The sequence below is a fragment of the Crinia signifera genome, chromosome 1, assembly GCF_055691185.1.
Source record: "Crinia signifera chromosome 1, ASM5569118v1, whole genome shotgun sequence".
Classification (NCBI taxonomy): domain Eukaryota; kingdom Metazoa; phylum Chordata; class Amphibia; order Anura; family Myobatrachidae; genus Crinia; species Crinia signifera.
Genome location: NC_139217.1, coordinates 318,184,368 through 318,197,788, shown reverse-complemented (window position 1 = coordinate 318,197,788; position 13,421 = coordinate 318,184,368). Strand labels below are relative to the sequence as shown.

Here is a 13,421-nt window from a genome sequence, read left to right as displayed (position 1 = left end):
AAAGCTATTTCAGTGACACAAATTATTTTTGGTTCTTATTAATCATTATATCAGAAAGATCACTTTGATTAGTGCTGACAACAAACTATTATCACATATGAATTATGGAGTTGGGATTGCAAGATTGCAATTGAAATATGTAAAATAAATAACTTTTCGATACCTGAAGAACAACATAGTTGAAATGTAACATGTTGTAATAATTATCATATTTTATTATGTATTGTATGTTTCCAAAGAAACAGAGCAAAGTTATTTTCGCAGATATTGAAAATTATATTATTTTGAAGTTAGAAAAATGAGCATCTATTTTACCCCTTAAGGTGTTTGCTACAAACATGCCAGCAAAACAGAAATTGCAAACATAACATTTATTCAATGAAATAACTTCTCACTGATAATGAAAATTGATCTCTATGATTGATAAATGAACATTTCTCCATCTGAAGCTAATACCCCTTTGACACTGCAGCTCTTAACCGGTATATTGCCGATTTTTTAGCTTTTTAAAAGGGTTAGAGCTGCAGTGTGAAAGCACCAGTCTGCATTTACCGGTTACAAATAACCGGTATTTGCAGATAGGTAAAAAGCAGAGTCCTGCATGGTTAAGAGCTGTTTTTTATGCAGTGTGAAGAAGCTCTGAACCGGTATATAGGACTCAGGCAGTAGCTATGAGAGCACAGTGCATATGTAATGAGCCATTCATTACATATGTGCATATGTAATGAGCGCAATGCATATGTAATGAACCGCTCATTACATATGTGCATATGTAATGAGCGGCTCTTTCATATGCACTGCACTCATTACATATGTGCATATGTAATGAGCAGCTTTCATATGCACTACGCTGTTTTATAGCTACTGTCTGTCCTGCTTTCACACTGCAAACCTGCTTGAGACCCGCTATTTATGTGCGGTGTGAAAGGGGTTTAAAACAGTAATATACCATTTTAAATACCGTTTTAAAATACCGGGTCTCAAACGTTTAGGCCAGGCATGCCCAAAGTCAGGCCCGGGGGCCAATTGCGGCCCATGCTGTCATTTCAAGCGGCCCGCAGCCTCCAGCTGGAAGTGGGCAGAGCATCAGATGTGGGAAGCACAGCACAGGACACTAAAGGTGAGGCCCCAGCAAATGTGGGCTTTTACCTTGCTGTCTGCTGCAGTGAGGAGGGGCCGGCCACCACAGTCAGATGTGTATGGCGTCCTACCTCTGCTGCTGCAATTGTATATCACCCTACTCCACAATCACAGTGACAGCAGTGTTTGGGGAGGGGAGAACATACAGTGAATGGGGGACATACAATGAAGGTGGGGCAGAGTGGGGGACCATTCTTATGTGATTAATGATTCAAAGAATGTCAGGCTGAATGGTCGGCCCCCACACATTTACATTTCACCAAATCTGGCCCTTGTCGCAAAAAGTTTGGACACCCCTGGTTTAGGCAATGTGAAAGTAGCATAAGACATTTCTTCTTATACACATATTGATGATGCCAACTAAGTGTAGTCCATCTTATACATTGAAATAAGTTTGATACATTTCTAACAATGGAAATATAAGTGATTGTCCACTTACGAATCATTTTCCCTTTCAGAAATGACTGATTTTGTTGAAAATATATACAGTAAATGCGTGTGTTGAATTGTCTAAAAAGAAAGTCACCTTAATATAAGTTAAATATAACTTAATATATTGAATGCAAAGCAATACAATAACGATATTGAACATATATTAAACTATTAATATAACTCGAATGGCATTTCCTATAAAGATGGGTGAATCTGAAGATTATGAATTCAATTCCTCGGGTATTAATTCTTCCTTGGTTAACAATATTTGTAATTGTGACTTAAGTTAGGCAATTTAGAATAAACAAGCTGATGCAGTTAATTCAGATTTTTATGAATTACATGATACCTCTATCAACTTTTGAAAGCACAACGTCTGATTGACATCCCGCCAAAAAATAGGCAGACTTACTGTACCAATAGCAGCACATTCTCGTTGGGTTTCTTTAGCAAACAGTTTGCTGCATTCCTTTGGCTTCTATCAACTGCTTGTACTACATTGAATCAAGAAAGTATAGTTTATAGTTAAGAATAATTGCCACTACACTACAAAACATAACAAGGATCATAATTCTTTAAAAAATAATAATACGTTATAGGGCCAAATATATCACTAAATTAAAAAAAGCATGCAATTTAAGTAATTAAATGAGGCAGTCATTTTTTTGTAAGGTTACCAGGGTTACCAAAATACTTATTTAAAATATGAAAGGGCCGCTATAATTATTTGAAACATTAAAGAGGACGCTTTTATTACATTTGAATCACTATGGGCTAAATGTAATAGGGTGTGAGAACAGAAAGTGAGAGATTTTAGTAGAGTTTTACCATTTATTTAAAAGCGACAATCATTTACACTGAAAAACCATGTTGATTTTGCCATGTCTCTCATTTTCTGATTCTCACACCTTATTACATTTGGCCCCATGTGTGTAACCTTATTACATTTGGCCCCATGCAATAATAAATGTATTACATTCACAATATAAATAGGCCCATTATGATTTGAACATCGGATTTCTTTATCTAATTAATACTGTTGACAATCCTGGGATCGTAGAAATACCACATAGGGCCAGATGCATTAAGCTTCAAAAGTGATAAAATGGAGAGTAATAAACAGCCAGCCAATCATCTCCTAACTGCCATATTACAGTCTGGGATTGAAAAATGTCAGGCAGGAGCTGATTGGCTGGCTGTTTATCACTGTCCATTTTATTAGTTTTGAAGCTTAGTGCACCTGGCCCATATACAGTACTGTAGGTCAAAGGTACACTGAGGATGGCAGTAATCTAGGTTTAGTATTGTAAACTGCTCCTTATGGGGCAGATGTATGAATCTGTCTATAACGTTTTCTCCAGCATAACCTGAAGAATCGGGAAAACGTTATAGGCAGATGTATTAAACCCCCCCCCCCCCCCCCAAAGCCAATAAGGAGAGCCGTTATGCCCAGCGTGAACGACGCTAATTATCGGCTCCCCGCCGCCCTGCACATGCGCACTCACAGCCCCCCCCCCCCCCCCGCCCGGCTTTCTGGGCATGCACAAGATCTCGCTAAAACCGCAAGATCTCTAGCCCAGCCTAAGCCAGTAGCAGGGCTAGCATTGTCCCCACAGTGGGTGATAGGACAACGCTAGCCCTGAGCTGGCGAAACGGCCGGGGCGAATTAACGCCTTGAAGGCTGGTAATACATCGCCCTGGCTGCTAATCACTGGGAGGGGGATTGCAGGGGACAGCCCCGCCGAGCGTAACTCGGCGGCGGGCTGTCACTAGCGCACGTTAGGTGCGCTAGTGATACATTAGGATAAACGTGATCCCCCCCAGTTAACCAGCGGTAAGTGCATTTCTGCACTTAACGCTGGTTCATACATCTGCCCCTGTGTTTCAGCAAGTGAATTGTTACTCAGTATCTTGTTTTATATTCTTTCTTTACTGTGACACTGGCAGGGCAACATTAATGCTTAAATGCTATATAAATGACTGTTGTGGGTACTGTACAAGGGCTATGGTCACTAGGTCGACCCTATTTAGGTCGACATGCATTGGGTCGACTACTCAAGGTCGGCAGGGCTTAGGTTGTCACATGCAATAGGTCGGCATGATTAAGGCCGACAGGGTTGGAAGCTCGACACAGACATTAGGTCGACAGTCAAAAGGTCAACATGAGTTTTTCATGTTTTTTTGTGCCAACAGGCGGTATGTCATACCCTACCATCCACTACGGCCAATCTTTTTTTTTTGCCCATACCCCTTCATTAGGTTTTTTCTTTTATGGGCACCCCCTCCTCTCAATTTGAAATATCCACAGTACTTACAGGTGGAGTGGATGTGAGATGTATGCGTATCCTTATGTGTGTCCTTATACTAAGGAGTAGCGGAGGAGTAGTGTGCGGTCAGGAATCTGTTTCTGGCCGCTGGCTCTGTACTGTCTCCGCATTACCGCTAATGCCTATAGGATTAATGCCTCTGCTTCCTCCACCTGTGTCAGTGTGGGGCAGATGACCACTGACATCTGAGGGCAGCACTGGGTAGCTCCCAGTTGATTGCAGGTCTGGCAAAAGTACGAGGAGATGCTGATGATGCTGCAGACAGAACCAGAAGTGACACAACATATTTAATCTCCATGGCAATGGGAGTCTTCTTCTGCCATCTCTATAGAAAAGAGGGGGCAGTGCTGTGGTGCCACTATCCTATGGACTATCCTGTCCTTAGACCAAACAAAAACAAGCAATCAGTATGTGTATACATATACAGTACACAATATAAGCAATGTACAAATAGGTCTTAATTAATACGTGCATGAGCTTAGAATTATCTGCAATAGACACACTTGTGGTTGTCATCATGAACAACCAGGAGGAACATGCTGATAAACTTGCTACATGATACCCATTTGTGTAAGCATTCTGCAAGCCTCACATGCACATGATCCTGCTGACAAGAAGGCTGTAATATGTAATACGTATTGGTGCAAGGATACCTGTCAAGCTGCTGTCATTTCTCACACACAATATCACTTTACTTTAATGCAAAGCCTCTTGGCAAGAAATGCTTTTCAATCAACTGTGCTGATAGCAGGCTGTCATTTTAGTCTTTCCCTCGAAGCATTATTTGATAAGGAAATCGCCCACTGTAACACAATGTCATGCAAACACTACTGTTACAAGTGCGTAGAAAACTCTGATTAGTGGGGAGACATTATACAGTATCTAGCAATGACGAAGCAACAAATCAAAACAAATATGAAACCATGTACCAGTTGTAAAATAAGAACATCAAATATTCTCTATTCTCGTATGAAAATGAGGTCGTGGCTAATTAGCATAAGCCACGCCCTCATTTGCATACGCCCCACCCCCTATTTCTTCAGGTGAAAAGTTGGGAGGTATGCAACACCCTATTCAAAACTTCCATTTACTGCTCGCACCAACATGCACACACCAATATTGATTTTAAAGAACCTCAGGTGCAGGGGCTGGCTGGCATTTTTTAGCCGGGGGGGGGGGCAAGTACAGAGTACTGGCCCGAAAAGGGGGTGTGGTCGCTCAAAAGGGGGCGTGCCATTAAGCTGACTGGGGTGGTGACACTGACACATAGTTAGAATGCTGACACTGACATACAGACAGCTACCGACGCAGGCAGACACTAACAAACTTGCACATAGAAGTTGACACACAGATACTGATATGCAGACAAATTCTAACACACAGACAGAAGGAGACTGAATACTGACAGATGCTGACACACAGACAAACTGATGCTGACACACTAACTCCTGACATAAGGATTGACGATAAAATACAGATCATATACCTCTCACTATCTCCTTCAATCTATCAATCATATAACTTTCCATCCATCCCTCATTCACACACACACCGTTATGCCCATTAAACATAATACCACACACCATAATACCCATTATACATAATGCCACACACCATAATGCCCATTACACATAATGCCATACCCATTACAATAATACCCATTGTAATACCCATTACATATAATGCCACACACCCAGTGGCGTAACGAAAAATTTTGCTCCCCCCCGCCGGGACAATTTCGCCGCCCCCCCCCCCCGGACAATTTAGCCACTGCCCCCCGTTAAAAGACCCCCCTGGGGAGCTGGCAGGGGGGTCCGTGCGGCGCGGAGGTACCTGTATTCAGGGAGAGCCTGAAGGTCCCTGCGCCTGCGGCGCTGAGTATGATGTTGCCGGGGTCCCTGCAGTGAAGTGGAAATAACGCGCTATCTCCGGAGATAGCGCGTTATTTCCACTTCACTGCAGGGACCCCGGCGGCGGCAACATCATACTCAGCGGCACAGGGACCTCCAGGCTCTCCCTGAATACAGGTACCTCCGCGCCGCACTGACCCCCCTGCCAGCTCCCCGCTGCACCCACAAGCAGTGGGGAGCTGGCAGAGAAAAAATAGCGCCCGCAGACCCCCGGCGCCTCCCCGCCACCGCGGGGGCTGCGGCCTTATAGTTACGCCAGTGCACACACCGTAATGTTTATTACACATAATACCACACACCGTAATGCCTCCCTCTGCTTTACTAAACTGGTGGCCCTGGTTGCAGGGAAGGTGGGATGGCATAGCCAGGGCCCATGGCAACGAAAGAGCCCACAGCTGTGGACATTATTAGTGCTAATAAATTATTTGTACTAGTAATGTCCACAGCTGTGGTGCTATACACCGGCTGCACCGCCAGTTGTTGTTCCTCCATTACATACAGTGTCATACACACAAACACATATTATATACAGTCACACATAACATATATACAATATAAATACATAGTTACCCAAAAGTACACACATGTCTTATACATACAGAAACAAATACATTCACACTCATACAGTCACACATACATAGTCAGATACTTGTACACACAAACCTACATAGTCTCACACATACATGACTACAGACACAACAGACACACAGATTATATAGTGCCCCCTCCTCCTCCCATCCATCCTCACATCACACGCAGGCAGGGTCGATACTGTACCTCATGGAATGTACAGTAAAAGATCCTCCATCCTTCCTCCTCCCCGCCTCTCTCTCTCAATGCTGCTGGGGCCGTGCAACATCCATCTTTCTGTGTGTCCCCTACCCGCAGCCCCGCGCACCCATGCTTCTGATGGGATTTCCTTTCAAACAGAGTGCCAGCTTTACTTGAATCCGCACTTCCAGGTAGTGCTTGAAGCTCTGTTATCCCTACACATACACTAGAGGTACGACGGTAGCTCTAGTGTCTGTCTCCTTGAATGCGGCGGTCATGTTTGGAGGGGTCGTCGCCTTCCACAAGCGGGACACTGGACCACCAGGGCCCTATTTGCATTTTATAGTGGCGGCTCACTTGGTAACCAAGTGGGCCGGGGCTAGGGTTACCACCTCATCCCTTTAATTCCGGACACATATTAATTACACAGGTTCTGTGGCTTGCTGACTTCAAGAGTCAATTTCAACTGTTTTTTTTTTTTTTAAACAGCCATCAAGACTCCATTTCAATGGGTTTTTTTTTATCAGCCACAGAACCTGTGTAATTAATATTTATCCGGAATTAAAGGAATGAGGTGGTAACCCTACCCGGGGGGGCACATGGCACCCTGACCCTTGGCCCAGCCCGCCTCTGCTCAGGTGAAACTGTAAAAGTTGTATCTTAGAAGTTCAACAAGGATGCCTCTCTGAGGGGTATATTTATGAAGCAGTGATAAGGGAGGAGAAGTGGCCCATGGCAACAAATCAGCTGCTCTGTATAATTTTATATGATGCAAATTATAGATGTTTCTTCAGTGCTGATTGGTGGCCATGGACCACTTCTCCTCTGGCTCCCCTCTCCTCTCTTATAACTGCTTCATACATCTAACCCTCAGAGTCATCTGTAATGTTGTGGTAGTCAGACTCACCCTCAAATCCTGGAGCTCCTAGGCAGCTGCCTAAGCTGTGTAATGGTAAAGCAAGCTCTGCATACAGTTTACAGAATTCCAAAGTGACTTTGAATATCCCCTTTATTCTAAAACTATGCCAGTAGTCACCATAATTTCCATGAAACATGATTCTCTGGTAAATGACACTGTATTAGTGGCTGCTTATTTTTTTTATCAGTCTCAGGGCCAGATACACTAAGCTTCAAAAGTGATAAAATGGAGAGTGGTAAACAACCAACCAATCAGCTCCTACATCCTGTCTGACATTTTTTAAACACAGTCTGTGACATGGCAGTTAGGAGCTGATTGTCTGGTTGTTTATCACTCTCCATTTTATCACTTTTGAAGTTTAGTGCATCTGGCTCTGAGTGTAATGGTACCAGCTTTGAGGATGGTACTGATAAAATAACCAGTGCCCAATCAGAATATTGAATTGCTAAAGATACTGAGAGACTGTTATACTTGTGCGATTATATTAGCGAGCGGGAAGCCACAAACTGGCAGATAAAGGAAAGAGCTATCAAACAACACAGGGCGATTGTGTTGTCAAGCAAACCTCTCTATAGGATACAAATTTCCCCCAAGTGTTTTGATGACTGTTCATATTATCACTATAATAAAATGTCATTGAAAATGCAATTTTTCTGATACATTTTGTACATCTGGCCTATTTCAGACTAAGGGAAGAATGGAGACAGAGGTTGGAATGCAGAATTAACATGTTGCAGTCTCTGCAGGAGGAACAGAAGCGGCAACTGTGCAGCACTGAGGCTGAGCACAAAGCAAACACTGCAGCTTAAATTGTGTGGAGACAAGACTTGTGTTTTACTTACGCATTATGAGTTTTTATCCTGCATTCACAAATCTCAATATCTGCTTATGATTACGCTACAAAGAAAGCAGTGTGGGTGATAGCACAAATATTGGCAGAGTTAATTAACTCTGACTATAATGCCTAAATGTAGAAAAGCTAATGTATTGTTTTTCATACGGCTGTTGTTATCAGTATAAATAAGCCTTCTCTTGCAGCAGCCCATTGTAAACACAGAAGACCTAGCTTTTACGACTGAATAAATTATAAACCAGTGCTCGTCAGAATGCATATTTATAAGGTGTGCAATGTCTTTTTGTCATTAACACCAAATTAAGCAATTCTAAAGTGTGTTGATATATTCATCTACAGACATTGATTATTTTCTGCTTCCAGATACACATAGTGAGAAATAAGATGTCACACCTTGGGTCCACTTGTAACAATGTTCCCTGTAACTCATTCTTCTGCCATTGTACTGCATGTGACTTTCCCACAAAATAATTCATTCTGAGTGTGTTACCACAGCTAGAATAGGGGGGGGGGGGGGGGGGGATACATATATATATGTCCAGTGTCTGTGTGTCACCAAAACACTGCTGTCTTTTGGTGGCAGCAAGTGAAACTGTATTCAAACATTGGCCAATTGATTGCTATGATTTAATAAAACATGTAAATGCATATGAAAGTGATGCACAGGTGTATTAAAAATATGGTCACATTCTAGTAAAGCAAATTCCCTGTTTAGGTGTTCTGATTTTACCAGTTAATCAATTAAGGGTACTTATGTATTATCTGGGCTCCCATGTTAAATGCACACCATTTTTTCATACCCCTACTATCCAACTACGCATGGAGTTGATTTTATATAGTGTGGCGAGCGCAGCGAGCCACAGTGCCCGAAGCGTGGCGAGCGCAGCGAGCCACCGTGCCCGAAGCGTGGTGAGGGGACGCGGTCTCATAAGAAAGACGGGAGCCCAGATATTACATAAGTACCCAATTAAGTTTAAGAACATAATAATATACTGTAACTTAAGTAAAATTATGTGCATAGTACCACTCTATCAAGCTAAATCCAATTTACCTTAACTAACATCAAAAAACTAATTACATTTCTAAAATTCCACTGCAAATGGGTTTCAGTGCATAAGGGATGATTATTACAACCTGAGCTGAGGGCAATCTATAGAAAATAAGTTTTCATTTTTTTTTTATTTGAGTTTAAATACAAAATTAACACAGCAAAAAGTGATTAAAATATGGTAACTTAATATATATTTAACAAAATAACCTGTAATTGTTGTTAAACCTTTACATTAGCCTACATAGATTTGCTTACATCAACATCTATGAAGACGTGTCTGCTAAATGAATGACCAAACCTATAACAAAGATCTTTCATATAGATTATCTTGATATACCTGTTTATCATTACAGATAGATAGATAGATAGATAGATAGATAGATAGATAGATGGATAGATAGATCCATACAGATGAGTGTGATTCAATACTGTAGATTTACAATAAAAAGATAGTATTCAAATAGTCGACATGCTAGAGGGCCAAAATGGTTGACATGGAAAAGGTAGACAGTAAAAAAAGTTGACAGGGTCAACAGAAGTTTTTTCTGTCATTTGCATGTGTCACCAATCTGAGCCAAACTAGTGGAAATAACCCTCGCGGTCTTGCTTCGATCAACATGCCTCTCACAAGGTGCCTTGCTCCATTACAGCTGTCATTGGCACATGTTACTATTACCACGTGGATAGTAAATGATGACAAAGTTGAGAGAAAGGAAGAAAAAAACTTGTGTCAACCATATGTGTCCACCATGACCATGTCAACCTTTTGACCAGGTCTACCTTTTGAACTTGTCAACCTAAAGCACTGTTTACCTTTCACCTGTTAACCTTTTGACCTTATCTGCCTCTTACCAATCCACCTCTTGATCCTGTCAGCCTTCTGCATGTCAACCATTTGGGGTTAAGCCAGTGGTTCCTAAACTGTGTGCCTAGGCACCCTGGGGTGCCTCGAGACACTGCAGGGGTGCCTTGGATTGGTGGTCTAGGACAAATTCAATAGGCAAAACCAGAGTTTGTGGCCGCCAATCATGAAATATGTGGCGAACAAAAGCGAATATTGTTTCTCACTACATTATTGATCCTAAGGTTGAACACAATTTACTTAATTTAATATTTTTTCTAAATTTATCAAAAAGAAACTTTTCACCTAGGGGTGCCTTGAAAAATATTCTGATAGTCTAGGGTGCAGAGGTTCAAAAAAGTTTGGGAACCACTAGGTTAAGCTATTGACTGTCTATTTTTTTAGTGTACATCTTTCAGTTTTTACTTTATGATGCTTCTCTGGGGTATAGTCAATGCCGTGAGCGAGCGGTGACAGCGAGCAGAGCTTCATGCTCGCTGTCACTGCTCGCCCTGTCAATATTCAACTGACACCTCCTTCATACGCCAATTCCCCGTCGCTCCGTATGCCGCTGCAGAAGCAGCGAACCCATGGCTAAATACAGCGAGTTCGCTGCATTAGTTGCGGGTCTCGCTGTTTGGAGGAATCCTCGTCGTCCTGTGACAGCAAGGATTCCCCCGGAACGTTGAATAGGGCGAGCGGCCGGCGACGAGGTTAAACTTATTTATTTTAGTAAATATTGTATGTATAGCATTAAAAAGTGACATACTAATAATACAAATACAAAAATACAGTGAGGAGTAAGGTGTTATTGGGACATATTTTAAAAATTGTGCTTGAGCGTTTAAATACATCTCTGAATCAGGCTCCAGTCATAAATGTTCTTACTTAAGTTCTACTTAGTCATTATACAATTGTTATTAACATATATAATACTAGTAACCCCACCCTATGCAAATGCTTTGAAAGCTAGTCTGCTACCTTGTGATTGCCTCTGTGTTTGTGCATGTGTGAGAGAAAGTAACGTAGGGCTGATAGACATTCAAGGTATAGAGGAATCTGGAGAGACGACGCTGAGCTCAGAAGGTGCATGTTATGGGGGTTTTGTATTGGTTCCTATGAATGAGTGTAGGGGCCCCAGTGCATTGCTTTGCCCAGGGCTTACTATACCACAAAGATAGCGCTGACTGCATGTAGGGCTAATTTAAAAATGTGCAGATAGATTGGGAGGGAGGGGCATGTTCAAACTGAAATGTAATTTGTAATGTCAATAAAGCAGCCAGGTATGTAAAAGCAATGCATGTTTTTAAAATGGGTTGTCCAGGGGTACAGTTACTCCTTTGTTTTGCCACGGCCCCAGCTCAGAATCAATCCCATAATAATTTCTCTGGTTATATAACATTTGCTGCCAGGATTTCTGGGAAGTATGTTATTGTGGATATATGGGCATATGCCACAATTTGTAGATCATGTTTAAGGTAAGACATTAAGATTGCTATATCCCCAGGTGATAAAACATCTCATAGCATCATCATAAGATGTGTTTTTCATTTAAAGGGCGGCAGGAAAATATTTTACAATACATGATATTGCAATTTATGAAAATATTGTTTACTGCAATAGCCTCGAAAAAACACGTGTCTGTGATTTTTTTAATGTGTTTGTAACAATAAATTAAAAACAAAAACAAATCTCCTGGCTCATGATTGCATTAGTGTTTATTTTAGCAGTGCTTAAGATGGGTACACAATAGATGATACTGCAAATGATTCAATGTCATCAGCTATCACCCTTGGACTGGTTGTCCTCACTGAGCAAACGATATAGCGCATACATATTAAATGATTTAACGACCTGTAATATTGTGCAGTGGTCACATCCAGGACCATGTTGTCGTTGTCAATGGGGGATATTCAGTCCTGAACACAGTGAGGTAAGTCCTGTGATCAGATAGCCGCCACACCACCAGAGTGAAAACCCACATTGCGCAAGGCTGCAAATGGCTTGAGAAAATCACACCAATATGCACTTTACTCTTAACGAACTCAGTGCTTAGGGAGGATAAGGTTGTGGAATGCTGTGGAGCCCTTCTGTATCGAAGCAATCCCTGAGATCCCAGCAACAGATCATATTAGACCTGACAGCATTCAAACTCCAATTTCAAAATTACACGAGGTGCTCATCAGACAGCAGCAGAGATGTCTGCACTCTGACAATTAGGGCAGAGCCTCCAGTTGTAACCAAGCACTCAGGCCGCATGCTAATGGGAGTCTGGGTGGTGGACACATACCGAACGGAGACACTACAGGGCAGACAAAGGTGCTGTGTGAAAAGAGTTGACCCAAAGTGCTGTGTGAAAGGGAGTAGGAGAGGAGACCAAGTCTAGCTTGTGTTCAACATCCTGGGAAGAACCAGGGTCAAATTATTAGCTTTTTAAAGACAAGGTTTTATGGAACAAGTGGACATCTATGATTAATGGCAGAAAAACTTTACACAAAGCAGGTCAACAAAGATGGAGAAATCTGGAAAGATTACATATGTATGCATTTTTTCCACATAAGGGAGACCTTGAAATCCAAAATAGCCTACTAGTTATATAAATATAAATTATAAAAAAGAGAACATAATACTGTGCCTTGTTGTACACCATCTGACCAAAAGAAGGGGATGATGGGGCTCTAGATATAAAAATCGAAATGAGCGGTTTAAAAAGAGTAAGTAGAATGAGAGCCAGTATAAGAGGCCTAAGGAATTCAGGTTTTACAAGTGAATTGGTCAAATGACACAATGTTTCTCTACAGTCTGTTGGATATTTGGTTTCTAGGTTACTATGTTGTGCAGGACAGCATTGGAACATTTCCACAGTCTGTGCTGTTTTTATGCTTCGTACAGAATTACTCCATACACAAGATATACTTCATGCAACATGGTACTCTAATGGATTACTTACTAGAATGAATGTGTTATAAGTGAATTGATTTTTTTGATTGGTTTGGATTTTTTTTTTTAAATGCTAAAAACGTGTAATTTGGGCTTGTTTTAGTTCCTACAGTACTTCCAGGTGATTTTGACCTTCATATATTTCACAATATTATTCACAAATATAGGCCAAAGGATGGCTGGCTAAACAAAGTGACAGAGCAGCGGCAAAATTACAAGGCAGTTACTTCAAACATT

The 13,421-nt window shown here is 41.5% G+C and overlaps 1 protein-coding gene across 1 annotated transcript in view; it reads left to right on the top strand.

Moving 5' to 3' along the window:
* The window catches only part of LOC146080211 (protein FAM240B-like), a 31,489-nt gene extending 22,614 nt beyond the window's left edge, over positions 1-8,875 (top strand). The window contains exon 3 of the mRNA XM_083187214.1: positions 8,185-8,875. Coding sequence (XP_083043340.1) covers positions 8,185-8,308 — 124 coding nt within the window. The 3' untranslated portion in view covers positions 8,309-8,875. The remainder of the gene's footprint in view (positions 1-8,184) is intronic.
* Positions 8,876-13,421: the final 4,546 nt, after the last annotated feature.